This window comes from Bufo bufo, chromosome 4, assembly GCF_905171765.1.
Source record: "Bufo bufo chromosome 4, aBufBuf1.1, whole genome shotgun sequence".
Taxonomy (NCBI): domain Eukaryota; kingdom Metazoa; phylum Chordata; class Amphibia; order Anura; family Bufonidae; genus Bufo; species Bufo bufo.
The window spans coordinates 612,236,025-612,262,838 of NC_053392.1; the positions used below are offsets into that span (position 1 = coordinate 612,236,025).

Consider the following 26,814-nt stretch of genomic DNA (forward strand, 5'->3'; position numbering starts at 1 on the left):
TATAGAAATGCCTACTCTTGTCCGCGAAACGGACAAGAATAGGGCAGGACTCATAATTTTTACAGGGCCACGGAACAGAGAAACGGATGCGGACAGCACACAGAGTGCTAGACATGTTTGAGTGTGTGTCTGTGCAGCTGGCAAAGCCAAGGAGGGGGAACATGTTACCTGTATGTGGGTGAAAAGCCCACTGGAAGAAACAAGGTGGGATGGGGCTCCTGTGTTTTCCAAGGAGTTACCCCCAGTCTATGTCATCTGCACAATCTTCATTATGTTGTGCTCCTCTCTCTGCAGTCCACAGCAGCTCAATCCTTCTGGTCCCAAGGGTAGGATGGCCTTCATGGATAGCAGCTTCTAGGCATAGATCATACCGTTAAGGCCCCATTCAGACGACCGTATGGCTGTCATGCCTGTGTTGCGGACCACAAACACGGGCACCAGTCACGTGAACCCCATGCTGCGTTGTGGACCCATGGACTTGAACAGGTTCGCGATCCGCAACATACAGCAAAAGATAGGACGTGTCCTATCTTTTGCGGTGTGGAGGCACGGATCAGAAGTTCACTTAGACAGAAGCCCTTCGGTGGGCTTGCAATCCATGCCTCCGCACCGCAAAAGATATGACCTACCTTTTGCCGTATGTTGCGGATCGCGGACCCGTTCAAGTCAATGGGTCCACAACGCAGCACAGAGTTTACGCAGCCTTTGACCGTGTTTTGTGCAACATGTGCATGGCGGCCATATGGTCATCTGCGTGGGGCCTAACCCTTAGCACCCAACAAAGGTCTGCGCAGCACAGTGAACAGAACAGACATTGGGGTTAGATGCCTGGTACATGACGCTGTATTTTATACAACCATTACACTGTTGGCTTCTAACCCTAATGTGCGGTCTCCTGCTCTCTGTGGAGTCCATGCTCTTATGTTACTACCTCAGCCACATGACGAGGGCATCAACATGAATATTAAGAATAAAAAACCTTATTGTCCAGAGTCCACTGTTTCTTGGCGCTGCAGGATCTATAGCAGTAGGCCACCTTCACCACAAACAAGTTCAGGTATTTAGATCTGCGCTGCCGATATCCCGAACCAGAAATCCAAAGCATCTGGGAAGACCAAGTTCCTCATCTCCACACGAGCACACAGACGATCACTGCAAGCTGGCCACGTTGCCTCTCTCTCCTGGTTTCCTCCTCCTGTAATCCCTCTCAGAAACAAACCAGACAAGATCCCTTGAAAATTTGCCGGGACTGACTCAAAATATTAGGGATAGTCCACGCAAATTGATGACTGTTGGGAACTCTGCCATTCTACTGGGCAGACGGGCTACCTCACTGTCTCGCAGAAATTTTAATTACATAAACATGCTTACCAACATTGCAGTTGGTAAATTACAGACAAGTAGGTCTCATCCCAAAACCTACTTGGACTGTCCATTTACAGGCAGACCTTACCCCAACCTATTTTCAGGCCCGAGACAAGCCAAATTTGCAGGGACTGTTTCTGAAAATTCAGGACTGATGGCAACTATGCATAAATCTTACAAAACCGTATGATTTTCTATTTTATAAACAAATAATAAAACAAATAAAACATACATCCCCTTTAAGGTGTAAGAAGTGTATTTCACACTTGGACATTCATGGCCTATCCATAGCATGTAAATTGTTAATACCCCTTTAAGTGCAACCATGTATTAACAAACCCCTTTTAGTGTCATATTATCTTCACAGATTGATATGAGGACATCGCCATACAGATCTTGACAATGTTATGTAGCGTGGGTTTATTTCGTGTTCATCAGTACAATGTTTAATCCTCATTTGGATTTTCCAGTACAGCAGTCTTGTATTGAGGTCACGATTTCATGCAATATGTCTTCTCTATTTTCTCTTGTAACCTAAAATACAAGCGTACAAACAGTAAATCAATAAACTTCAAACTAAATCTCAATATAATATATAATTTATAATACAATAATTACATAACCAATTAAACGCAAAACATACAGTGGTGCTTGAAAGTTTGTGAACCCTTCAAAATGTTCTGTATTTCTGCATAAAGTTGACCTAAGGGTACTTTCACACTTGCGTTGTTGGATTCCGGCAGGCAGTTCAGTCGCTGGAACACTTGGGGCTGGATCCGGCATTTATGCATTTCAATGGAAAATAATGCCGGATCCGGCAGTCCGGCAAGTTTTCCGGAAAACCGTACAGTGACTGAACTGAAGACATCCTGATTGCTCTCCATTCAGAATGCATGGGGATAAAACTGATCAGTTTTTTTTTTGGTATTGAGCCCCTAGGACGGAACTCAATACCGGAAAAGTTTAACGCAAGTGTGAAAGTACCCTAAAACGACATCAGATTTCCACACGTCCTACAGGTAGAGATAACCACATCAAACAAATGAGTCAGACCTTAGATTTGCTCATTTATTTATTGAGGAACATGATCCAATATCACACGTCTGTGAGAGTCAAAAGTATGTGAACCTCTAGGATTATGTCACATCTGTGACAGGTCCCAGAAGGTCTGAAAGATTATCTACCCATTAGTGATCTGACAGCCTCTTTCGGTTTCACTTTGTCTGTGTGTTGCTGGTATGTCCACACCTCCTGTTCAGGTGTGCATCATGTGACCTTTAACTCGCCCTATTTAGTCTGACTTTTCCCATCACTCCTTGCTTGGGATAGCTTAATTTGGTCTTGGAAGAGCTGGAGTGTGGTTCGTGTTGAAGTCCTGTTCATCCTTCATCCTCTGAAGTTAAGTGTTCCGCTTGTTGTGTTTTGTATTCCCCCCCCACCCCCCGGTTGTTTACTAGGCCTCAGTGAGACGCTAGTTCCTTCACCAGGGAAGGAACAGGTGGTCTCTGCCCTGTCATTATTTTTAGGGCATCTGAGGGTCACCAGGGTTTTCTAGGTTCCCGTGTATGGGTATCTCTACCATCGAGAGGTGCCAATACGGATAGGAGTTAGGGCCAGGAGCAGGGTTTTATAGGTGGTGACCCTTTTCCTTCCCTAGCGGTGAGGCCTAGTGTCTTTCCCCTTCCTTCTTGATTGTCTTTTGGTGTTCACCCCTACTACATCCGTGACAGATTAGCAGATAATTTGAAGGTGAAATTAGAGTCAGGTGTTTTTAATCAATGGGATGATCATCAGGTGTGAGCAGGCGACCTGTGGTATGTGAAGAACAGGGATCTATCAACGTCTGATCTTCACAATACATGTTTGTGGAAATGTATAATGGCACAAACAAAGAAGATCTCTCAGATCTACCTCAGAAGAGAAGTTGTTGATGCTCATCAGGCTGGAAAAGATTTCAAAGCCATCTCTGGACTGCACCAATCCATAGTCAGACAGGTTGTGTACAATTAAAGACCATTATTAACCTCCCCAAGAGTGGTCGACCATCAAAGATCATGCCAACAGCAAGGCGTTTAAGGCCTCTTTCACACGAGCGTGTCCGGATAAGGTCCGGATGCGTTGCGGCAAACCCATGCGAGTAGGTACCCAATTGCAGTCAGTTTTGACTGCGATTGCGTTCCGTTGTTCATTTTTTATCGCGCAGGTGCAATGTGTTTTGCACGCGCGTGATAAAAAACTGAATGGGGTACCCAGACCCGAACTTCTTCACAGAAGTTCAGGTTTGGGTTCAAGCTTGTGTAGATTGTATTATTTCCCCTTATAACATGGTTATAAGGCAAAATAATAGCATTCTTAATACAGAATGCATAGTACAATAGGGCTTGAGGGGTTAAAAAATAAATAAAAAATAATTTAACTCACCTTAATCCACTTGTTCGCGCAGCCGGCATCTCTTCTGTCTTCTTTTTTTTATGAATAGGACCTTTGATGACGTCACTGCGCTCATCACATGGTCCACCACATGATCTTTTACCATGGTGATGGATCATGTGATGGACCATGTGATGAGCGTAGTGACGTCATCACAGGTCCTATTTCTCAAAGAAGACAGAAGAGATGCCGGCTGCGCGAACAAGTAGATTAAGGTGAGTTAAATTTTTTATTTTTTAACCTCTTCAGCCCTATTGTACTATGCATTCTGTATTCAGAATGCTATTATTTTCCCTTATAACCATGTTATAAGGGAAAATAATAAAGATCGGATCCCCATCCCGATCGTCTCCTAGCAACCGTGCGTGAAAATCGCACCGCATCCGCACTTGCTTGCGGATGCTTGCGATTTTCACGCAGCCCTAATCACTCCTATGGGGCCTGCGTTGCGTGAAAAACGCACAATATAGAACATGCTGCAATTTTTACGTGACGCAAAAGTGATGCGTGAAAATCACCGCTCATGTGCACAGCCCCATAGAAATGAATGCATTGCACCCGCGCGGAAATCTCGCCCGTGTGAAAGAGGCCTAATAGTCCTCAAAGGAACCTAAAGTAAGCTCTAAGCAACTAAAGGCCTTTCTCACATTAGCTAATGGTAACTTTCATGAGTCCACCATCAGGAGGACACTGAACAACGATGGTGTGCATGACAGGATTGCAAGAACGCTGCTGATCTCCAAAAAGAACATTACTGCCCATCTGCAGTTTGTAAAGATCACTTGGACAAGCCACAAAGCTATTGGAACAAAGTTTTGTGAGCAGATGGGTCCAAAATAGAACTTTTTGGATTAAATAAGAAGCATTATGTTTGGAGAAAGGAAAACACTGCGTTCCAGGATAAAAACCTCATTCCATCTGTGACAAACGGTGGTAGAAATGGATTGCTATCATTGATGGAACAATGGATTCTGAATTATACCAGCAAATTCTAAAGGGAAATGTAGGGACATGGGTCCGTGAGCTGAGTCTCAAGAGAACGTAGGTCATGCAGCAAGATAATGACCCTGAGCACATAAGTCGTTCTACCGAAGAATGGTTCAAGAAGAATAATGTTAACGTTCTGGAATGGCCAAGTCACAGTCCTGACCTTAATCCAATAGATATGTTGTGGAAGGACCTGAAGCAAGCAGTTAACAGGAGGAAAACACCAACATAGCAGAGCTGAAGGTCTTTAATTAGGTGGAATGGGATAAAATTCCTCCAAGCCAATGTGCAGGACTAATCAACAATCACATGAAGCATTTAGTTTATTGCTGCACAAGGGGGTCACACCAGATACAGTACTGAAAGCAAAGGTTCACATATTCAAAGACATGTGATATTGGATCATTTTTCTCAATACATAAATGACCAGTTCTAATATTTTTGACTCATTTGTTCCATTTGGTTCTACTTTTAGGATCTGTGTGAAAATCTGATGTAATTTTATGTCAAATTTATAGAGAAATATGGAAAATTCTGAAGGGTTCACAAATCACCACTTTAAATGGCAGATGACTCTTGTTTCAGATCAGAGGCAGACTGCTTGACCATCTTTCTCTTGGATTAGAGGCTTCTTTGCACGTTTCCTACTTAAGCTACTTTCACTTCTGCGTTTTACCTTTCCACTATTTCTATCCGTCATAGGATCTAAATAGCGGAGGAAAACGCTTCAGTTTTGTCCCCGTTCATTGTCAATGGGGACAAAACTGAACTGAAGGGAACGGAGTCACCAGAATGCATTCTGTTCCGTTTGGTTGCGTTCCCATGACGCACACAAAAGCGATACAAGCAGCGTTTCTGAGTGCGTTCTGCGATGCGGAGCAAGACTAATCCGTCATGACTCACAATGTAAGTCAATGGGGACGGATCTGTTTTCTCTGACACAAAAGAAAACGGATCCGTCCCCATTGACTCACAATAGTTTTAAAGGTGGATGGCTATTTTAGAGATAATACAACCGGATCTGTTCAGAACGGATGCAGGTGGTTGTATTATTGAGACGGAAGCGTTTTTGATGATCCATGTGAAAGTAGCCTTATTTCTATTTCCTTAATTTCTTTACTATCTCTGTAAAACTTTTTTCCTCATCCTTAGGGCTCACACGAACGTGTTTTGCGTTCCGTATACGGGCCGTTTTTTCCGTATACGGAACCATTCATTTTAATGGTTCCGTAAAAAAATGGAATGTACTCCGTATGCATTCCGTTTCCGCATTTCCATTTAAAGATAGAACATGTCCTATTATTGCCCGCAAATCACGTTCCGTGGCTCCATTCAAGCCAATGGGTCCGCAAAAAAAAAACAACGGAACACATACGGAATGTACGCCTCATGTCTTCTGTATCCGTTCCATTTTTACGGAACCATCTATTGAAAATTTTATGCCCAGCCCAATTTTTTCTATGTAATTACTGTATATGCCATACGGAAAAACGGAACGGAACCGGAAACACTACTGGAAAAAAAACAAAAAACTGAAAAACGAATCTGGGAAAAACGGCCCACAAAACACTGAAAAAAAAAACCCCATACGGTCGTGTGAACGAGCCCTTAATAAATTTTCCTAAACTTTGCACTTTGTGAGACAAAAGTCCATTATATGAAGATGTACCAGAAGTACTACAATTCAGTGACGTCAGTCTATAAATAAGGGTTGTTTGGACCCCTACACATGTGCAATTCATGCACGTCACCCTAGAGGCCCCCATTGATTGGCCATCAGTGGTCACATGAGTGCATATGGCACATCAAAACTTGCAAGTCCAGTGGGGACTGGAAGCAGCAGGGATGGAACTGCAAGGTGTGCGCTAAACACCGTCCAGCGACCTTGTATATCTTATTTAATGTTGGCCAACCCTCCGATTGCACAAACTCTTTTTGATATAAGTGCAAAAAAACGAACAAAAGAGATTACTAAATAGACTACTTGAGCCAAAGTGAAATCTTTTAGGTCGGTTTCACATGTGACAGGTTAGTTGGGGATTTACCATGGTGGATTTTTATGCGACAAATCCGCTGCGTTGTACAGTACCAGTAAAGTGGATGAGAATTTCTGAATTCTCATCCCCACGCTGTGTACAAAAAATGCAGCGTAAATTGACCTGCGGTGTGGACTTGAAGTCTGCAGCATGTCAATTTATGCTGCGGATCTCTCCTGCGGTTTTCACCCTTTGCAATGGAGGGGGTGAAGTCCTCTGTGGAAACGCAGCAAAAAGCGCAGCCGATTTTTTCTACTCGACTTTCAGTCACATGTGAACCCAGCCTTCCAGTACTGTGCAAAGGTTTAAGATTCTAAACATCCAGCCAATATCATTAAGAAATATCTGCAGTGTAAAGAACAAGAAGAAGGAGGAATCCTGGAAGTGATGATATGGCCCCCGCCGAGTCCTGATCTAAACATCCTCCAGTCTGTCTGGGATTACATGACGAGAAAGAAGGATTTGAGCAAGCCTACATCCACAGAAGATCTGGGCTTAGTTCACCAAGAGGTTTTAAACAACCTCCAAAAAATGATTACAAACATTACATAAAATATGTTTAAAAAAAGTCACTTACAGTGAACAGTTTAACATCCTGTCGATGTCTTACTTCCTCAACTACCGGCAGAGTTCTCCCTCTGGATACTGGCAATGTTCCGAACACTACAACAGAGGAGTTATCCAAAACTTTCTTCACACCCGAAATAAATGGTTGGCTAAATAGCTCCATTTTCCCAATTTCATCAATAACACACACAGGTCTGCGTGGTGAGCTTCTGGGTGACTTCTGATTATTAAAAAAAATAAAAATAAAATAAACTGCTGAAAATTGTTTACAGAAATGAATATCTAAGATGTGAATAATAAGCCCTTTTTAAAAGGCTTGGCCCATTTCGCTAGAATACTCCACCAATATCCAACAGATGCGGGTCCTACCTCTGGGACCTGCATCTATCTCCAGAATGGGGCCCCTAAAGCGAAGGAAAGTGGACCGTGCATGTGCGGTGTGCTCTCCGTTAACTTCTATAGGAGTTTCAAAAACAGCCAAGGATGCACGCTCGGCTATTTCCGGAACTCCCATAGAAGTGAATGGAGAGTGCACCAGGAAAGTGTGGCCGCCTCTACAGCTGGTGCTTGGCAATTTTCGGCACTCCCACACAAGTGAATGGAATGTGGCCTTCCTTGCCTGGGGCGCCCTTGTTCCCTTTGGGGGCCCTGTTATAGAGATAGATGTGGGTCCCAGAGGTGGGACCTGCACCCATTGGAAAAACCACAATTAGACTTACCAGTAATTCCGTTTCCTTGAATCCACCATGACGGCACAATGAGATTGACCCTTGACCTCTGTAGGGGCAGGAACACATGAAGAGAGTTTAAATTCCCCCCACCCCTCCACCTCTTCAGTGTTTTACAAATTACCTGAATAGGTGGAACAACATAATAAAGAATATTGATTCATATCCCCTAATATATTATCAACTATATCTTCCTCCGTATATTATATATATATATTTTATTTTTTTATTATTATTATTATTATTTTTGGAACGGGAATAGTACGGGCCGTCATGGTGAATTCAAGGAAACGGAATTACCGGTAAGTCTAATTGCGGTTTTTCCATTTCATCCACCATGACGGCCACAATGAGAGGTAACAAATGACTAAGTGGATGGGGATATCGCCTGGAGAACCCGCCGGCCAAAAAGAGTCTCATTAGAGTCCGGAAGACTAAGACGATAGTGTCTCACAAAGGTATTTACACTTGACCAGGTTGCAGCCTTACAGATGGTGTCAAGTGAGACACCTCCTTTCTCAGCCCAAGAGGAGGCAGTGGCCCTAGTGGAATGGGCTTTAATGACCCCAGGGCTGGATTTGCCCTGAATCAAATAGCAACACTCAATGGTGGATCTAATCCACCTAGCTATGGAGGATTTAGAGAGCTTTTTTACCCTATTTCTCCCTGAGAACTGTATTAGAAGATTATTATCCTTCCTGAATTCCTTGGTAGTCTCAAGATATTGAATGACTGTATCTCTGACATCTAATAGGCGTATTTTATCGTCTGTCCCTCTATCCTGGGACCTGGTAATGGAGGGTAGAAATATCTCCTGGTCACGGTGGAAGGAGGAGACCACTTTAGGGAGGAACCCGGGATCGAGCTTTAAACAAATGTGATCCTCTTTGATCTGGAGATACGGTTCCTTGTAGGAAAGGGCCTGAAGTTCTCTGATACGTCTGGCTGCGGTTATTGCTATCAGGAAAGCTGTTTTTAGGGAAAGGTGCTTTGAAGAAATATCAGACAGCGGCATGAAGGGAGGTTTTGTTAAACCTTCTAGGACGGTGTTTAGGTCCCAAGTGGGAGCCCTAGATTTAAGAGTAGGTCTTAGTCTGATTGCTGCTCTAATGAATCTCCTGACCCACCTGTGATCGGCTAGGCTGGAGTCGTAGAAGGTGCTAAGAGCCGATATTTGTACCTTCAGGGTACTGGGTCTCAACCCTAATTCCAAACCGTTCTGAAGGAAATCTAAGATTTTATTGATGGGAGGAGAGGAGGTGTCAGGGTGATCCACCCCTAACCAGGAACAGTATATTTTCCAGATTTTAAGATAGATGGAAGATGTAACTTTCTTCCTACTGGCTTTGAGGGTGAGGATTACTCTATCTGAAAGGCCTCTACTTCTTAAGGTCTCGCTCTCAGGATCCAAACAGCTAGTCTGAATATTCTTGAGTCGGGATGTAGAAGAGGGCCCTGGACTAGCATGTCTCTCTGAAAGGGGATCTCCCAAGGACCCTCCAACGACAGCTGTTTCAGTGTGGGAAAACCAGCTCCTTTTTGGCCATAGAGGAGCTATCAGGATTAGAGTGGTTGTTTCTCCTAGGAACTTCTGGGTGACTCGAGGGATTAGAGGTATTGGAGGGAACGCGTACGCTAGTCTCCATTTCCAGCGTATTGATAGAGCGTCTATCGCCCAAGGTCTGTCCCTTGGATTTAGGGAGCAAAAGAGATCTACCTGAGTGTTTTGTTTGGAAGCAAATAAATCTATTTCGGGATGACCCCATTTTTTGGATATCCTTTGAAAGATCCTCCTGTTCAGGGACCATTCTCCCGGATCTATTCTCTCTCTGCTCAGGTAGTCTGCCACTGTATTTTCGCATCCTTTCAAGTGGACAGCGGAGAGCGATAAAGTGTTTCTTTCTGCCCAAGAGAAGATTCTTTTTGCCACTTCTCCTAGCAGGCTGGACTTTGTCCCTCCCTGGTGTCTCAGATATGCCACCGTTGTGGTGTTGTCGGACAGGATCTTTAGATGCTGATCTTTTAACAAACCTTCTCCTTTTGTTATGGCCTTGAGTCTCCTATTTTGGCTCCCCAGCCCTCGAGACTTGCGTCCATTATTACTTGAACCTCTGGATGGTTCCGCCAATCCAGTCCCTTGAGTAGTCTTTTCCTTTGTTTCCACCAGTTGAGATCTGATTTCACAGACTGTGGTATCCAGATCCGTCTGTCCAGGTCTCCCTGTCTTCCATTCCATCAGGATCCAGCCCTGGGTTATTCTCGTGTGGCTCTGGCACCAAGGTACTGAAGGTAGGCAGGTGGTTAGGCTTCTCTGATGGAGCATTTGTGAGATCTCTGAAACTCCACGACCTTCTTTATCAGAATCTCTGTTTTGTCCTGAGGAAGAAAGGTTTTTAGTAAGATTGAGTCCAGTTCTACCGCTAGGAACCTTATTCTACTGGATGGAGTGAGTGTGGACTTCTTTTTGTTTATAATCCAACCGAGATGCGTTAGAGTTTCCGAAAACCTGTGAGTTGCCAATAGGTTTTCTTCTTCTGTCCTGCCGAGAATCAGAAAGTCGTCGAGGTATGGAATGATCGTTATGCCCTCTCGGCGAAGATAAGCCACCATCTCTACCATGAAAATTCTGGGTGCAGAGGAGATGCCAAATGGAAGAGCGATGTACTGGAAGTGGTGGATCGAACCGTCCGAACCTTTTAGTGCGAACCGTAGGTACTTCTGAGAGAGCTGGTGAATAGGGATATGATAATAGAAATCCTTGAGGTCGATTGACGACATAAATGCCACCCTTTTGGATGAGAGAAATTGTGGATGAGATGGTCCCCATCTTGAACTTCCTGTACAGAATGGACCTGTTTAATGGCTTTAGATTTATTATAGTCCGGAAGGTCTGGTCTGGTTTCTTTACCAGAAAGAGGTTGGAGTAGAATCCCTTTTTCTTCTGGTTTTGGAACTCTTTGGATTACACCCAGACTCAGAAGATCTCGGACGCCCTGCCATATCTTTGGTAATTCTGCCCTGTTTTGGGAAGAGATATGGAATCTCTTTGGGGGGACTGATGTGAATTCTATCTTGTAACCCTGGGAGATGATATTTAGTGCCCAGGGGTTTGAGGTGATCTGTTCCCAAGAAGATAGGAAGCGCATCAGTCTGCCCCCTACCTCGGCGTCATTGCTGTTTGGCCTGTCTGTTTTGAGGATTAAGGATGAAGCCTTGCCCTCTTCCTCCTTTAGGGTAGCTCCATCTTCCAGATTTTCCTTTACCCCTATAGGATCTCTGTTGGGGTTGAAACTGACGAAAGGGCTCACTTTTAGTCTCTTTATCCTCAGGAAAACCCTTTTTCTTATCTGCAGCTCTTTCTAGAATTTTGTCTAGAGTGGGTCCAAATACAAATTCTCCCGAGAATAGGATAGAACAGAGTTTGGCTTTGGAGGCTTTGTCCCCGACCAGGCTTTCATCCATAGCGCCCGGCATTGGAAAAAGCTGCTTCTTTTGCGGAGGCATCAGCTAGAAATGCTGTGGTGGATCGGAGAAGCGGGATAGAATCATGAATCCCCTCTCTAGAGGTTTTATTTTTTAGATGTTCATCGAGCTCTCCTAGTCAGATATACATAGCCCTGGCCACGGATGTTGCTGCTATGTTTGTTTTGATCCCAAACATCGCAGATTCCCAGGACTTTTTTAGCAGCCCGTCCGCTTTTCGATCCATCGGATCGCCAAGCTGAGAGGAGTCCTCGAAAGGTAAAGCTGTTCTCTTTACCACCTTGGCGACTTGTATGTCAACCTTAGGGGTTTCATTAAATATCTTGCATTCCGTCTGGTCAAAGTAAAGTCTGTTTCTGAACTCCTTAGGGACCCCTAGCCTCTTTTCTGGATCAAACCACTCTTCCATAATCATTCCCCGTATATTTTCGTTTATTGGGAAAACGATGGATGTCTTTGATCTAAGACCCCCGAACATTTCATCCTGGACAGTACGGGGTCTAGGGGTGTCCTCAATCCCCATTGTAGACCTGAGAGCCCTTAGCAGTTCCTCCATTTCATCCGAAGAGAAAAAATATTTTTTATTCTCATCCAAAATCTCCCCCTCTGATAGGGGGTCCTCATTATGAATTTGTCTGGATGAGACGGAGGCTTCTTCCGCATCCTCAGCATCTGAGGAGGATATAACGGAGAGCTTGCGTTTCTTGGGAGGATTAGGAGTACTGCCGGCAGTCGACATAGAAGCCAAGGAAGACATAAAGGGTTTCTACCACTTCGTTTCACATATTTAGCTGTCAGACACTAGCGATCCGCTAGAGTCTGCTCTAACAAACCATCCTAATATAATAGGTTTTGGGGCAGCCGTTTCGCTAAAAAAAGAACTTATATCGATATGCTAATGAGCCTCTAGGTGCTATGAAGGCGTCATTAGCACCTAGAGGCTCGGTCTACCTTCACAAACTGCCGCCGCCCAGCGCGTCCCTCCAGCCCGCCCATCTCCTCCGGAATGCGATCCTCCCTGTGAGCGTATGTATTCGGCGCATGCGCAGTAAATGTCTGACCGCTTCCCTGCACAGACATCTCCACTGCGCCTGTTCCTTGGAGCACTATGACGTCATCGGCGCAGGCGCAGTGGAGATGTCTAAGCAGGGAAGCGGTCAGACATTCACTGCGCATGCGCCGAATACATACGCTCACAGGGAGGATCGCATTCCGGAGGAGATGGGCGGGCTGGAGGGACACGCTGGGCGGCGGCAGTTTGTGAAGGTAGACCGAGCCTCTAGGTGCTAATGACGCCCCCATAGCACCTAGAGGATCATTAGCATATCGATATAAGTTCTTTTTTTAGCGAAACGGCTGCCCCAAAACCTATTATATTAGGATGGTTTGTTAGAGCAGACACTAGCGGATCGCTAGTGTCTGACAGCTAAATATGTGAAACGAAGTGGTAGAAACCCTTTAATCTCGTCCAGAATGAAGGATTTCATCTCTGTAAGAATATTTGGTTGTTCTTCCTTCCAGATTTCAGCTGTGCAAGACTTGCAAAGTCTTTTCTTATAATTCTCCGGTAGCCTTTTTGAGCAAGCATTACACTTTAGTAACTTCACTTTTGCTTTAGACTCTTTAGTACCCTGGAAGTGAGGGAACAACCAAATATACCGCAGTTAGCAATTAAGGGCAAGTGCTGTTTTAACAACACAACTCCCCGGGGGGGAACTCACAGTACTGACGGCAGAGGGATCAGGACCTTCCTGGCGGGGAGAAGGTGTCTCTGACATAGTGGTGATTGCAGGCAAATGCTGGCTGGAACCGCGATCTCTTCAGCAGCCCCGGTGTTTGACTTCATCAAGCTGCGCCCCGGGCTGTCGGCGTGTGCAACCTCTGTATAGGTGCGTGGGCGCGGCCCACCTCCTAATGCTTGCGCTCCATGCGCCACACCTACTCCCCTGGCCGGTCACGTGGATGTAAGGAGGACGCCGAACACAGCGCGCGAACCTCTGTGTGAAGCCGGCACCCCACTGCTTCCTGATGCGAGGAAGGAGGTCTCGAGGTAAGGGAGGACCGCAGGCCCCAGAATAGGCCGGGACGAGGGTCCTTGTTGCTCCATACTGTCCAGCCTTAGCCCCTGCCGCGGGAGGACAGCAGGAGATTCCTGTAGGAAACAATCTTGAATAGGATACTTCAACCCTCCCGACAGGAGGGCTCTCTCCACATGTTGGCCCCTGTAGGGGCAGGAAAGCACCGAGGAGGTGGAGGGGTGGGGGGAATTTAAACTCTCTCCAGGTGTTCCTGCCCCTACAGAGGTCAAGGGTCAATCTCATTGTGGCCATCATGGTGGATGAAATGGAAAATGGTGATCTTGGCTGAGACCCTCGTCTCATGACCGAAAATTACCCTATAGCAGTGCAGCTACTGAACAGAATAGGGTCACAACGCAGCTCGCAAGCCGCCACCACTAGGCTTGAAGGAAATGACCTTTGGATCACAGATCCAAATTCGATTTGTTCAAAAACTTTGCTAATGGGGTTTCCGTAAATGTATTGTTTCCGTAAAGCCACACTTCATCTCGCCCGAAGTCGCTCAAGACTTCGGTGAATTCCTACTGTATTGATATCTGCGTAATTAAATATATTTTAAAATAGGAATCCAAAGTGGGCTTTTGGTACTGGTTGATACCTCGGTACCAAACCACACTTCGGATTCCTATTTTAAAAACTGTTTTTAAACACGCAGATAAGAAAACACAGTAGGAATTCACCGAAGTCGGGCAAGACGAAGTTTGGCTCCATGGAGCCAATACATTTTAATGATGTACGGAAAAAGCATTAACATCAAAGTTTTTGAACGAGTCGACTTCAGATCTATGATCTGAAGGTCGATTCGCTCAAGCCTAGCCAGGACCACAACCTCAGAATAGCAGAAAATCCTGCAGTGTTGGTGAAAAAACTTTTCAGCCCCCCCACTGCCACAAGTACCTTACAGTTTTTGTGATCAAGTGTCCATTCATATTAATTGTAAATTACCCTGTTTTTTTTTTCTTTTTTTGTTGTAGAAAAACTTATTTATACACCCCTGAGTAAAGTATGCAAATTAAGCCTCTGAAGTCAAGAGGTTGGTGGAGCTCACGGTGCAAGCCAAGCTTGCCGCGTCCCCAGACAACCTCTTCACTGCTTATTGATGCGCCTGGGAAATCCTGCGCAAGCGCCGTTAGCTATCCTTCTTAGTGCCAGGCTCCACATTCCAGGGTGCGTGTGATCCTGAGATATGGCACAGTGAGCCTCTGAAGTCAAAGAGACTGCACGTACAGCGCAGGCACCAAGAAAAATATCTAACGGCGCTTGCGCAGGGTCGCACCGCATCTGACGTCTGCTGGTTTACAGACATCCGCCACCAGTGAAGAGGCTGTCTGGGGGGCGTGGCAAGCTTGACTTAAAGCGAGAGCTCTGCAGACCCCTTGACTTCAGAGGCATAATTTGCATACATCGCTCAGGAAATATAAAAATGTTTTTTTTTTTGTTTTTTTTTACAAAAAATAAAAATAAAATGAGAAATTTACAATTAACATGAATAGGGACTTGGTCAAGAAAACTATAAGGTACTTGTGGTGGGTGGGATGATAAGGCGGTGACAGGTTCCCTTTAGACTCTCACTACATATGGAGGCACAGCATGACGTCACAGGAGACAAACTTTAATCACACATTGTACATACACTGGGGAGATTTATTAAAGGGGTTGTCCTCAGGACAGTTAATCAATATCAGATTGTCAGGGGTCCGACTCCCAGCACCCCTGCGGGATCAGTTGTTTGAAGCGGTCACAGCTAATCGGTGGGGATGCTGGGAGTTGGACCCCTGGCCATCTGATATTGATGACTTGTCCTCAGGATTAGGTGATCAATATTAAACCCAGAAATCCCTTTAATTAGACTATAAAAACTGTAATCAGAGCTTCTGCTTTTAACTTCCTTTCAGCAAAAGAATTCAAAATTACAATCTAAAATAAGACTCTTAAATAGAAAAAAAACCTACAAGGTTGTCCAAAAGCGGAATCACCAATTGCTCAAATGAAGCGATGTCCACGGCATACTGGCCAACTCTGTATTTACTGCTCTCATTGCTCCCACTAAAAGAGGAGAACACGAATCATAATCTGCCGTACAAAGCAAATGTCAGAACTCATTTTAAAGAGGACCTTTCATGTTTTTTTTTAGTTTAGATAAATACCTTTATTTGCGGGGTCCCCCCCCCCCTCCCCGCTGATGCTGCCACCCTGCCTGTTTTTTTCAAATATCGCTCCTACGCCCCGCCGTGCCCCCCTGCAGTTTTCCCGCTCAGTATGTTAATACTGAGCATCGGTACAGGGAGGAGGAGACACCAGGGTTTCTCAATGGGCGTCTTCTCCTCCCTGTACCGATGCTCAGTAGTAACATACTGAGCGGGAAAACTGCAGGGGGGCACGGCGGGGCGTAGGAGCGATATTTGAAAAAAACAGGCAGGGTGGCAGCATCAGCGGGGGGACCCCGAAAATGAAAGGTGTTTATCTAACCAAAAAAAAAACATAAAAGGTCCTCTTCAAACGGCTTGTAAAGGGCAAATGTACTTTTTCTTGACATATAAAATAAATATGACAAGTACTGGTGGGACAACAGTCCCCTTTAAGACCCTCTCAAAAGCTTGGCTCCCATTCTGGACTTGAGTTCTTTTCGTACAGGGATAGCTGTTCGACTGAATGGCCGCCATGTAATACCACCTTTTCTGTGCGGCGGCTGTGGAGGGGAAATGCCTGGCAGGCAGTCGATTACCGCTGCGGAGACTGGGATCTGTGGAGATCAGCTGATCGATGTGGTGGCAGCAATCTGAAAGGGTTTGTGCCTGGATAAAATGAGCACCATATGGACCTGTGGCAAGCAATTATTTTTTTTACCTGCGCCATTTTGAAATTGTCTTGATCCTATTGGTAGATTTAAAAAAAATAATAATCTGTAAATTGGAACACAGAAAGGTTCCTCTGTCTATAGTTATCGTACCTAATTCTTGCCAGTTTTCCTCGATTTCCAGACATGGTAACAACATCGAATCCGACTCTTCTAGGCCCCTGCCTGACTTCTTCTGTGTAAAATCCATCCACAGGAACGCCTGAGGACGTCAGCACTTCAGAGACTTTTTGAATTAAAGTTGTCTTTCCAATACCTTTACAAAAACAAAAGTCAAAATATACACATCGCTCCATCTCGAAGAAAAGCAACCCGAGTAATCATCTGCAGTATCCGCTGCACCTAAGTGGGAAAAACACGCATTTTCACATACATGTACGTGGGGGAATTGTGGTCTCTTGCCGCATCCCCACGTGCATGTACGTGATCTAATCGGGCGGGAGCAGTTGGCTCCCTCTCTGACCCCATCCGCCCCCGGCGCTGCTCTGACAGGGGGCCGATGGTTGCTATGGCAGCCCCAATGCCTTGCACAGGCACTGGAGCCTGCCAGCTACGGAAGCCTAGGGGGATCCAGCCCCGCAGGCTGGGTGTTCTAGGCAACTGTCAATGTCTTACACTGATAGTTAAAGGATAACTGTCATATTTTCATCAAAAATCTATTTTAGCATATGTTACTGCTGCAGCAGCATTATGCATAAAGCAATCTTTAGTTTCTTCACTTACCACTGTTTTTCTTGAGTTTTCCCCTTAGTTACGGCTGTTTTGAATCCTACATTATGAGGATCTTCTCAAGATGGCTCCTCTGCCAGTTCTCTGAGGTCAAAACAGCATGTATTGTACTGCACTGACACAGGGATCAAACCCTGAAAAGTCGAAGTCCCACAGTGGGACAATAAAACAGTAAAAAAAAAAAATTAAAAAAAATTGAAAAAAGTATTTTTCAATAATAAAAAAATTCAAGTTTCAAGTAAAAAACAAAACACTCATCATGTACAACAATAATAATAATAATAATAAAAAAAACATATTCGGTATTGCCGCGTCCGTAACGACATGATTTACTCCGTCAGGTGAATGCCGTTAAAAAAAAAAAAAAAAAACTGCGCCAAAATATATATTGTCACCTTGCCTCACGAAAAGCGTAATAGTGAGTGATCAAAAAGTCATATACACCCAAAAATACTAGTGGAACCATCACATCCCGCAAAAAATTATCCCACATAAGACAATTGCCATAAAAAAAAGGCTTTCAGAAAATGGCAACACAAAGACAAATTTTCTATTTTCAAAAATGCTAATATGTAAGCCTCACAAAGTGACTTCACACCTGAACTGGTCCTGAAAAAGTGGGTTTTAGAAATTTTCTGAAAAATGTACAGATTTGCTTCTAAACTTCTAAGCCTTCTAACGTCTCCAAAAAATAAAATGGCATTCACAAAATGAAAAATGATCCAAACATTAAGTAGACATATGGGGGATGTATTGGTAAATTTTGCATTTTTTCTATAAATAAAAAATACTTTTTTTTAATTTAATTTTACCACTGTCATGAAGTACAATACGTGACGAGAAAACAATCTCAGAATGGCCTGGATAAGTAGAAGAGTTTTAAAGTTGCCACCACATAAAGTGACGTCAGATTTGCAAAAAAATGGCCTGATCCTTAAGGTGAAAAATGGCAGGGTCCTGAAGGCGTTAATGGCATAGCCACATGTAGCATAAATTCTGTGGAACTGCGTGTGGATAATCAGCAGCTTTTACATTAGCATCGAAGTAGACAAGACCTACAAATGTTCTTCCATGCACTGCGGACAAGATTGTAATATTGTAAAATCCGCACATAACGTGGCATGCAGGATGGACTTTATATGTATAATATCAATTGATGTCTGGGGGGGGGGGGGGGTCTACAGCATTAGCGATAACATTAGCTGCAAATCCCAGTATTTTTGCACCTCAAATCGCGGCAAATTCGTACTATTTGGTTTGGATTTTTTCACTGTGGATTTTACACTGGACCCGACACAGATGGCCGTACCCCAACAGCTATCAGAAGCAGAGTATGGAAGCTGGAGTCGTTTTTTCGCCAAGCGTCCGGACTGCCATAAATGCTTCTAACTGATGACGAGTCACACGTCTCCTCATAAATTACACGAATCTTACGACAGCGCAAGGAGGAAAAGCCGGTCTTAGTAATTGTGTCCCAGTGTTTTAAAAGGAAAACCAGTGCATTCACGAGACCGTATTTTCAGACTGTGTCCGATCCGTGCGGATTGCACGTGGACCCGTTCATTTGTATGGGGCCTCAAAAAACACAGCCAGCACATGATTATCATCCGTGTGCTGCGTGCATCAAGTTATCGGACAGGTCCTATTCTTCTCCATTTTGAGGACAAGAATAGGCATTTTTCAACAGGGCCCACGAAAAACACATCCGTAGTACTTTGTAGATCTGCAAAAACTACAAAACGGATACGCTCGTGTGAATGTGCCCTTCGGGTACATTCGAATGAACGCATTTATGGCTCCACATCAATTTCACAATTTTTCCAAACAGATGCAGACCCATTTACAGTCAGGTCCATAAATATTGGGACATGGACACAATTGTAACATTTTTGGCTCTATACACCACCACAATGGATTTAAAATGAAACAAACTAGATGTGCTTTACCTGCAGACTGTCAGCTTTAATTTGAGGGTATTTACATCCAAATCAGGTGAACGGTGCAGAAATTACAGCAGTTTGCATATGTGCCTCCCACTTGTTAAGGGACCAAAAGTAATGGGACAATTGGCTTCTCGGCTGTTCCATGGCCAGGTGTCTGTTATTCCCTCATTATCCCAATTACAATGAGCAGATAAAAGGTCCAGAGTTCATTTCCAGTCTGCTATTTGCATTTGGAATCTGTTGCTGTCAACTCTCAAGATGACATCCAAAGATCTGTCACTATCAGTGAAGCAAGCCATCATTAGGCTGAAAAAACACAACAAACCCATCAGAAAGATAGCAAAAACATTAGGCGCAGCCAAAACAACTGTTTGGAACATTCTTAAAAAGAAGGAACGCACCGGTGAGATCAGCAACACCAAAAGACCCGGAAGACCACGGAAAATAACTGTGGTGGATGACGAAGAATTCTTTCCCCGGTGAAGAAAAACACCCTTCACAACAGTTGGCCAGATCAAGAACACTCTCCAGGTGGTAGGTGTATGTGTGTCAAAGCCAACAATCAAGAGAAGACTTCACCAGAGTGAATACAGAGGGTTCACCACAAGATGTAAACCATTGGTGAGCCTCAAAAACAAGAAGGCCAGATTAGAGTTTGCCAAACGACATCTAAAAAAGCCTTCACAGTTCTGGAACAACATCCTATGGACAGATGAGACCAAGATCAACTTGTACCAGAGTGATGGGAAGAGAAGAGTATGGAGAAGGAAAGGAGCTGCTCATGATCCTAAGCATACCACCTCATCAGTGAAGCATGGTGGTGGTAGTGTCATGGCGTGGGCATGTATGGCTGCTAATGGAACTGCTTCTCTTGTATTTATTGATGATGTGACTGCTGACAAAAGCAGCAGGATGAATTCTGAAGTGTTTCGGGCAATATTATCTGCTCATATTCAGCCAAATGCTTCAGAACTCATTGGACGGCGCTTCACAGTGCAGATGGACAATGACCCAAAGCATACTGCAAAGGCAACCAAAGAGTTTTTTTAAGGGAAAGAAGTGTAATGTTATGCAATGGCCAAGTCAATCACCGGACCTGAATCCGATTGAGCATGCATTTCACTTGCTGAAGACAAAACTGAAGGGAAAATGCCCCAAGAACAAGCAGGAACTGAAGACAGTTGCAGTAGAGGCCTGGCAGAGCATCATCAGGGATGAAACCCAGCGTCTGGTGATGTCTATGCGTTCCAGACTTCATGCTGTAATTGACTGCAAAGGATTTGCAACCAAGTATTACAAAAGTGAAAGTTTGATTTATGATTATTATTCTGTCCCATTACTTTTGGTCCCTTAACAAGTGGGAGGCACATATGCAAACTGTTGTAATTCCTGCACCGTTCACCTGATTTGGATGTAAATACCCACAAATTACAGCTGACAGTCTGCAGGTAAAGCACATCTTGTTCGTTTCATTTCAAATCCATTGTGGTGGTGTATAGAGCCAAAAATGTTAGAATTGTGTCCATGTCCCAATATTTATGGACCTGACTGTATTTCAGTGGGCCCGCAAAAGATGGTCCGCATCGGTACTTCCTTTCCTCGGCCCCGCAAAAAAGATGTCCTATTCTTGTCGCCTAAAGAATAGGAATTTTTAATCACACGCACACAGTAGGTGTCCGTGTTGTGAACGATACCTTACACCATGGATTCCAATGATGTGCAATCCTGATTCTGCAGGTCTTTCTGTTTTGAAAAGAGCCCAGAGAGGATCTCAACTGTAAGTAGGCCAACCATGACAAATGTGTTGTCCAGCAAGGCATTTAACCCCTTAGTGACCAGCCTGTTTTGTGCCTTACTGACCAAGCGTTTTTCTTCCTTTTTTCATCGTCGCGTTCCAAGAGCTATAACTTTTTTATTTTTCCGTCTATATAGCTTTATAAAGGCTTGTTTCTCGCGGGACCAGTTGTAGTTTTTAATGGCGCCATTTTGGGGGTACATAACTTTCTGATTAACTTTTATTAACTCTTTCTGGGAGGGAGATGGAAAAAACTGAAATGCTGCCATGCGTGTTAAAGTTATACATTTTACGCCGTTCATTTTACGGTATAAATAACATAATATCTTTATTCTCTGGGTCAGTACGATTATAGCGATACCAAATACGTATAGTTTTTTTTTAGGTTTTACAATTTTTTTTGCAATGAAACCCCTTTTTTAAAAGAAATTATTTTTCTTTCTATGGAGTTGCGTGAGGGCTTGATTTTTGCAGGACGACTTGCATCTTTCATTGGTATAATTTTGGAGTAAATGGCACTTTTTGATCACTTGTTATTATGTTTTTTTTTTTACGGCGTTCACCATAGGGGATAATTTATGTGATATTTATGTAGTACGGGTCGTTACGGACACAGCAATACCAAATATACGGAGGAGATTTTTTTTTTTTTGCTATTTTTTTCATTGAAAAGCGTATTTTTTTTTTAATGGATTTTTTTACCACTTAATAGTCCCACAAGGGGACTATAATAGACAGTATTTTGATTGCTTTTAAAATGCAATGCATTATCCCTATAATGCATTGCATTTTAATAGCAATGCTATTTTCACATTGACCAGCAGGCGTCGCCAGAGAGGCATCGCCAAAAAAATGTTAAATCCCTTTCTCTGTATAGCCCTGAGATTCTCTAGTAGAAGGCTCTGTATTTTTGCTGTTTCCATCAGGCAGCTCAGCTGATGGCACCAGATCCTGAGAACGGTTGTCTGCCCCATTTATTCTCTAGGGGAATGCCGGAGAGGGAGCAGAGGACACCCCCTATTAGAATTAGTTAAAAACTGTGCACCTCCATGCGTGGAGGGGTAAAGAGAATGTTACATAACTGCAATGCCACAATCAAGATTTACGCCTTTCTGTTACTTTTTTCTTCCTTTTTTTTTTAAATAACTTCATTTTTTCAATCCCTTCTCTATATGGAAAAATGCATTTCACACTCGTGAAGAAAAAAATACCACATAAAAATCACATTTTTAAAAGAACTTGTAGGAAGTACAGTACAGACCAAAAGTTTGGACACACCTTCTGATTCAAATAGTTTTCTTTATTTTCATGACTATGAAAATTGTAGATTCACACTGAAGGCATCAAAACTATGAATTAACACATGTGGAATTATATACATAACAAACAAGTGTGAAACAACTGAAAATATGTCATATTCTAGGTTCTTCAAAGTAGCCACCTTTTGCTTTGATTACTGCTTTGCACACTCTTGGCATTCTCTTGATGAGCTTCAAGAGGTAGTCCCCTGAAATGGTTTTCACTTCACAGGTGTGCCCTGTCAGGTTTAATCAGTGGCATTGAGGAGAAGTCAGGTGGATACACAGCTGATAGTCCTACTGAATAGACTGTTAGAATTTGTATTATGGCAAGAAAAAAGCAGCTAAGTAAAGAAAAACGAGTGGCCATCATTACTTTAAGAAATGAAGGTCAGTCAGTCAGCCGAAAAATTGGGAAAACTTTGAAAGTAAGGGCTATTTGACCATGGAGGAGAGTGATGGGGTGCTGCGCCAGATGACCTGGCCTCCACAGTCACCGGACCTGAACCCAATCGAGATGGTTTGGGGTGAGCTGGACCGCAGAGTGAAGGCAAAAGGGCCAACAAGTGCTAAGCATCTCTGGGAACTCCTTCAAGACTGTTGGAAGACCATTTCAGGGGACTACCTCTTGAAGCTCATCAAGAGAATGCCAAGAGTGTGCAAAGCAGTAATCAAAGCAAAAGGTGGCTACTTTGAAGAACCTAGAATATGACATATTTTCAGTTGTTTCACACTTGTTTGTTATGTATATAATTCCACATGTGTTAATTCATAGTTTTGATGCCTTCATAGTCATGAAAATAAAGAAAACTCTTTGAATGAGAAGGTGTGTCCAAACTTTTGGTCTGTACTGTATATAAACCCCACCACACTGCCCACACCCTGGCAAATGTAAACTATATATCCTCTATACAGTGGTGTATCTTGGTTTTGTGTTGCCCTAGGCAAGACTAAACTCGGGCACCCCCCTAATATAAATTTGACCCACCCCTTCCTGTCAAGGCCAAACCCCTTCCTCTCTAAACCCCACCCCTTCCTATGTGCCATCCACAGATCCCCCCTAAACAGTGCCATCCACAGATCCCCCTCCCCTAAACAGTGCCATCCACAGATCCCCCTCCCCTAAACAGTGCCATCCACAGATCCCCCTCCCCTAAACAGTGCCATCCACAGATCCCCCTCCCCTAAACAGTGCCATCCACAGATCCCCCTCCCCTAAACATTGCCATCCACAGATCCCCCTCCCCTAAACATTGCCATCCACAGATCCCCCTCCCCTAAACAGTGCCATCCACAGATCCCCCTCCCCTAAACAGTGCCATCCACAGATCCCCCTCCCCTAAACAGTGCCATCCACAGATCCCCCTCCCCTAAACAGTGCCATCCACAGATCCCCTCCCCTAAACAGTGCCATCCACAGATCCCCCTCCCCTAAACAGTGCCATCCACAGATCCCCCACCCCTAAACAGTGCCATCCACAGATCCCCCTCCCCTAAACAGTGCCATCCACAGATCCCCCTCCCCTAAACAGTGCCATCCACAGATCCCCCTCCCCTAAACAGTGCCATCCACAGATCCCCCTCCCCTAAACAGTGCCATCCACAGATCCCCCTCCCCTAAACAGTGCCATCCACAGATCCCCCTTCCCTAAACAGTGCCATCCACAGATCTCCCTCCCCTAAACAGTGCCATCCACAGATCTCCCTCCCCTAAACAGTGCCATCCACAGATCTCCCTCCCCTAAACAGTGCCATCCACAGATCCCCCTCCCCGCCGCTCACAGGAGTACATTTATAAACTGTTATCGGTAACTTTAACTTTAATCATTACTGATCTCTTTACTTGGATACCTTACTCTGTCTTAGCTCCGGTAACAGCAGGCAGTGCGGGCAGGTGCGCCTGCGCCGCCTAGTGGGAGGAGCAGGCGCGTGACGTCAGTGAGTGAGCGCCGCCCTCCCGCACTGCCTGCTGTTACCGGAGCTAAGACAGAGTAAGGTATCCAAGTAAAGAGATCAGTAATGATTAAAGTTAAAGTTACCGATAACAGTTTATAAATGTACTCCTGTGAGCGGTGGGGCCCTGTATATTCTAACCCCCAGGCAAGCGTCCCCGTCACCATGGGAACGCCTGGGGGTTAGAATATACCATCGGATCTTCTGAGTATACCGGCATATAAGACGGATGGGACAAGGGGCAAACAAGGCATTTTGCCGCCCCATTGGCAAGTGCCGCCCTAGGCAAATGCCTTGTTTGCCTCGTGATAGATACGCCACTGCCTCTATATCAAAATGACCATAACAAAAAGTGGACATTATTCTAAAATAGTTGTATTTTGTGCTATTAAAAAGTGGGAAAAAATAAAAATTAAAAAAAAATTGCTTAGATTTTTTTACACTTTCACCATGTATCACTGAAAACCACTTTAAAATAAAGGTGTTGTCTGAGATAAATACAAATTCTTGCAATGCTCCCGAAATGTTGCAACATTTAAAATAAATTATCGCTGTATTCTGTGTTTTTTTTGCTGAGGACAGATTGCCTGCAGCAGTATAGTACTGAGGACAGATTGCCTGCAGCAGTATAGTACTGAGGACAGTGATTGCCTGCAGCAGTATAGTACTGAGGACAGTGATCGCCTGCAGCAGTATAGTACTGAGGACAGTGATCGCCTGCAGCAGTATACCACCGAGGACAATGATCGCCTGCAGCAGTATAGTACTGAGGACAGTGATCGCCTGCAGCAGTATAGTACTGAGGACAGTGATCGCCTGCAGCAGTATAGTACTGAGGACAGTGATCGCCCGCAGCAGTATAGTACGGAGGACAGTGATCGCCTGCAGCAGTATAGTACTGAGAACTGTGTGATCGCCTGCAGCAGTATAGTACTGAGGACAGTGATCGCCTGCAGCAGTATAGTACTGAGGACAGTGATCGCCTGCAGCAGTATAGTACTGAGAACTGTGTGATCGCCTGCAGCAGTATAGTACTGAGGACAGTGATCGCCTGCAGCAGTATAGTACTGAGGACAGTGATCGCCTGCAGCAGTATAGTACTGAGGACAGTGATCGCCTGCAGCAGTATAGTACTGAGGACAGTGATTGCCTGCAGCAGTATAGTACTGAGGACAGTGATCGCCTGCAGCAGTATAGTACTGAGGACAGTGATTGCCTGGAACAGTATAGTACTGAGGACAGTGATCGCCTGCAGCAGTATAGTACTGAGGACAGTGATCGCCTGCAGCAGTATAGTACTGAGGACAGTGATAGTCTGCAGCAGTATAGTACTGAGGACAGTGATTGCCTGCAGCAGTATAGTACTGAGGACAGTGATCGCCTGCAGCAGTATAGTACTGAGGACAGTGATCGCCTGCAGCAGTATAGTACTGAGAACTGTGTGATAGTCTGCAGCAGTATAGTACTGAGAACTGTGTGATAGTCTGCAGCAGTATAGTAATGAGGACAGCGATTGCCTGTGAAGGGTGGGGGGTGTTTCTGTGAATAAACCAAATGTTCTAGCTACAAGGCCAAGGTAAGCAGCTCCCTCGCTCCCCTTATCAGAGTTTGATGTCCAAGAAAGTTTTGTTTTCTCAGGGATGTACTGCTGAAGAATGTCAACTTTGAGATAAGATGCTGCAGAAACTTTTTTACTATTAGAATTCTGTTAGTATAGTGCGGAAGTATTGCCTTTTATATATAACGAATGAAATCATTAGTTTCGATTTGCACCCCCTTGGTGGTGGGCCGGATTTGTCTGTGATTATCTGTGGTGTTATATAGATGTAGACGTATGTGGAATAAAGGAGAGGATCTGAGTCAGCAGTGTGTCGGTGTCAGCTCCCTGAGCGCTCATAAAGAAAACTACAACTGGGACCCCGACAATCATAGAGGTGGGGGTTTTGCCCCAACACCTGCAGCGGCGTCATGCTGTATACCTGCATCGTGTACAGAGCAGGAGAAAGGGGAGGATTTGTATTTTGTACAGCGTTTACACGCATTGCGAGCAGTATTTTGGTGGCCGTGGCCAGTGTGCGATGTAATAAACTACAGAGCCGTGTCACTGCTGGGAAATGTCGTCATGGTGGTCTGGGCCAGAAGGGAAAATCACCTGGAATTACAGGACAGATCACCTGACCAGTAGGTGTGTGTACGGCGGTGACTATTCGTCATGTCAGGGCAGTATTACAATTGGAGGTAGGTGTGCCATATGTACTTATTATGGGGCAGATTATTTGGGGGAGGGGGGGGACTATCTCCAAGGTGATTGAGTATCCTGCCCTTATATTACCAGCAGCATTATCACTCCCATCCTCCTGACTGACGCCCGAAAGGACTAAGTGACTACAGCAGGTATGACGTCATCACATCACCTGGAGGTCCGGTCAGAAACACGTGCTTGTGCATGGCTTCACACAGGCCAGGTACTGTATGAGTGACGTCACAGCCGCGGGCACCGCCTGTCCACGCGCTCCTGTCTGGCCTGGAGCTGCTGCTTCATGACCGTGATGACGCCACGGGAAG

The 26,814-nt window shown here is 44.5% G+C and overlaps 1 protein-coding gene across 1 annotated transcript; it reads right to left on the minus strand.

Moving 5' to 3' along the window:
* Positions 1-827: 827 nt before the first annotated feature.
* On the minus strand, positions 828-26,814 carry LOC120999723 (cancer-related nucleoside-triphosphatase homolog). The gene is made up of 5 exons (XM_040430746.1): positions 26,664-26,814; positions 16,625-16,787; positions 15,627-15,720; positions 7,396-7,605; positions 828-1,899 (listed from the first exon to the last, which is right to left on the minus strand). Exons 1-5 carry the CDS (start codon positions 26,695-26,697, stop codon positions 1,819-1,821), a joined length of 582 nt encoding a protein of 193 aa, XP_040286680.1. The 5' UTR covers positions 26,698-26,814; the 3' UTR covers positions 828-1,818.

What these genes read in the sequence shown, in the direction of transcription:
- LOC120999723 (XM_040430746.1), bottom strand. Translation starts at nt 26,697, where the DNA reads ATGCACAAGCACGTGTTTCTGACCGGACCTCCAG. An exon ending in GGAAAACTGGCAAGAATTAG is followed by an intron (nt 15,721 to 16,624) that starts GTACGATAACTA and finishes CTCCTCTTTTAG; the next exon opens with TGGGAGCAATGAGAGCAGTA. An exon ending in TTCCGCTTTTGGACAACCTT is followed by an intron (nt 7,606 to 15,626) that starts GTAGGTTTTTTT and finishes TTTAATAATCAG; the next exon opens with AAGTCACCCAGAAGCTCACC.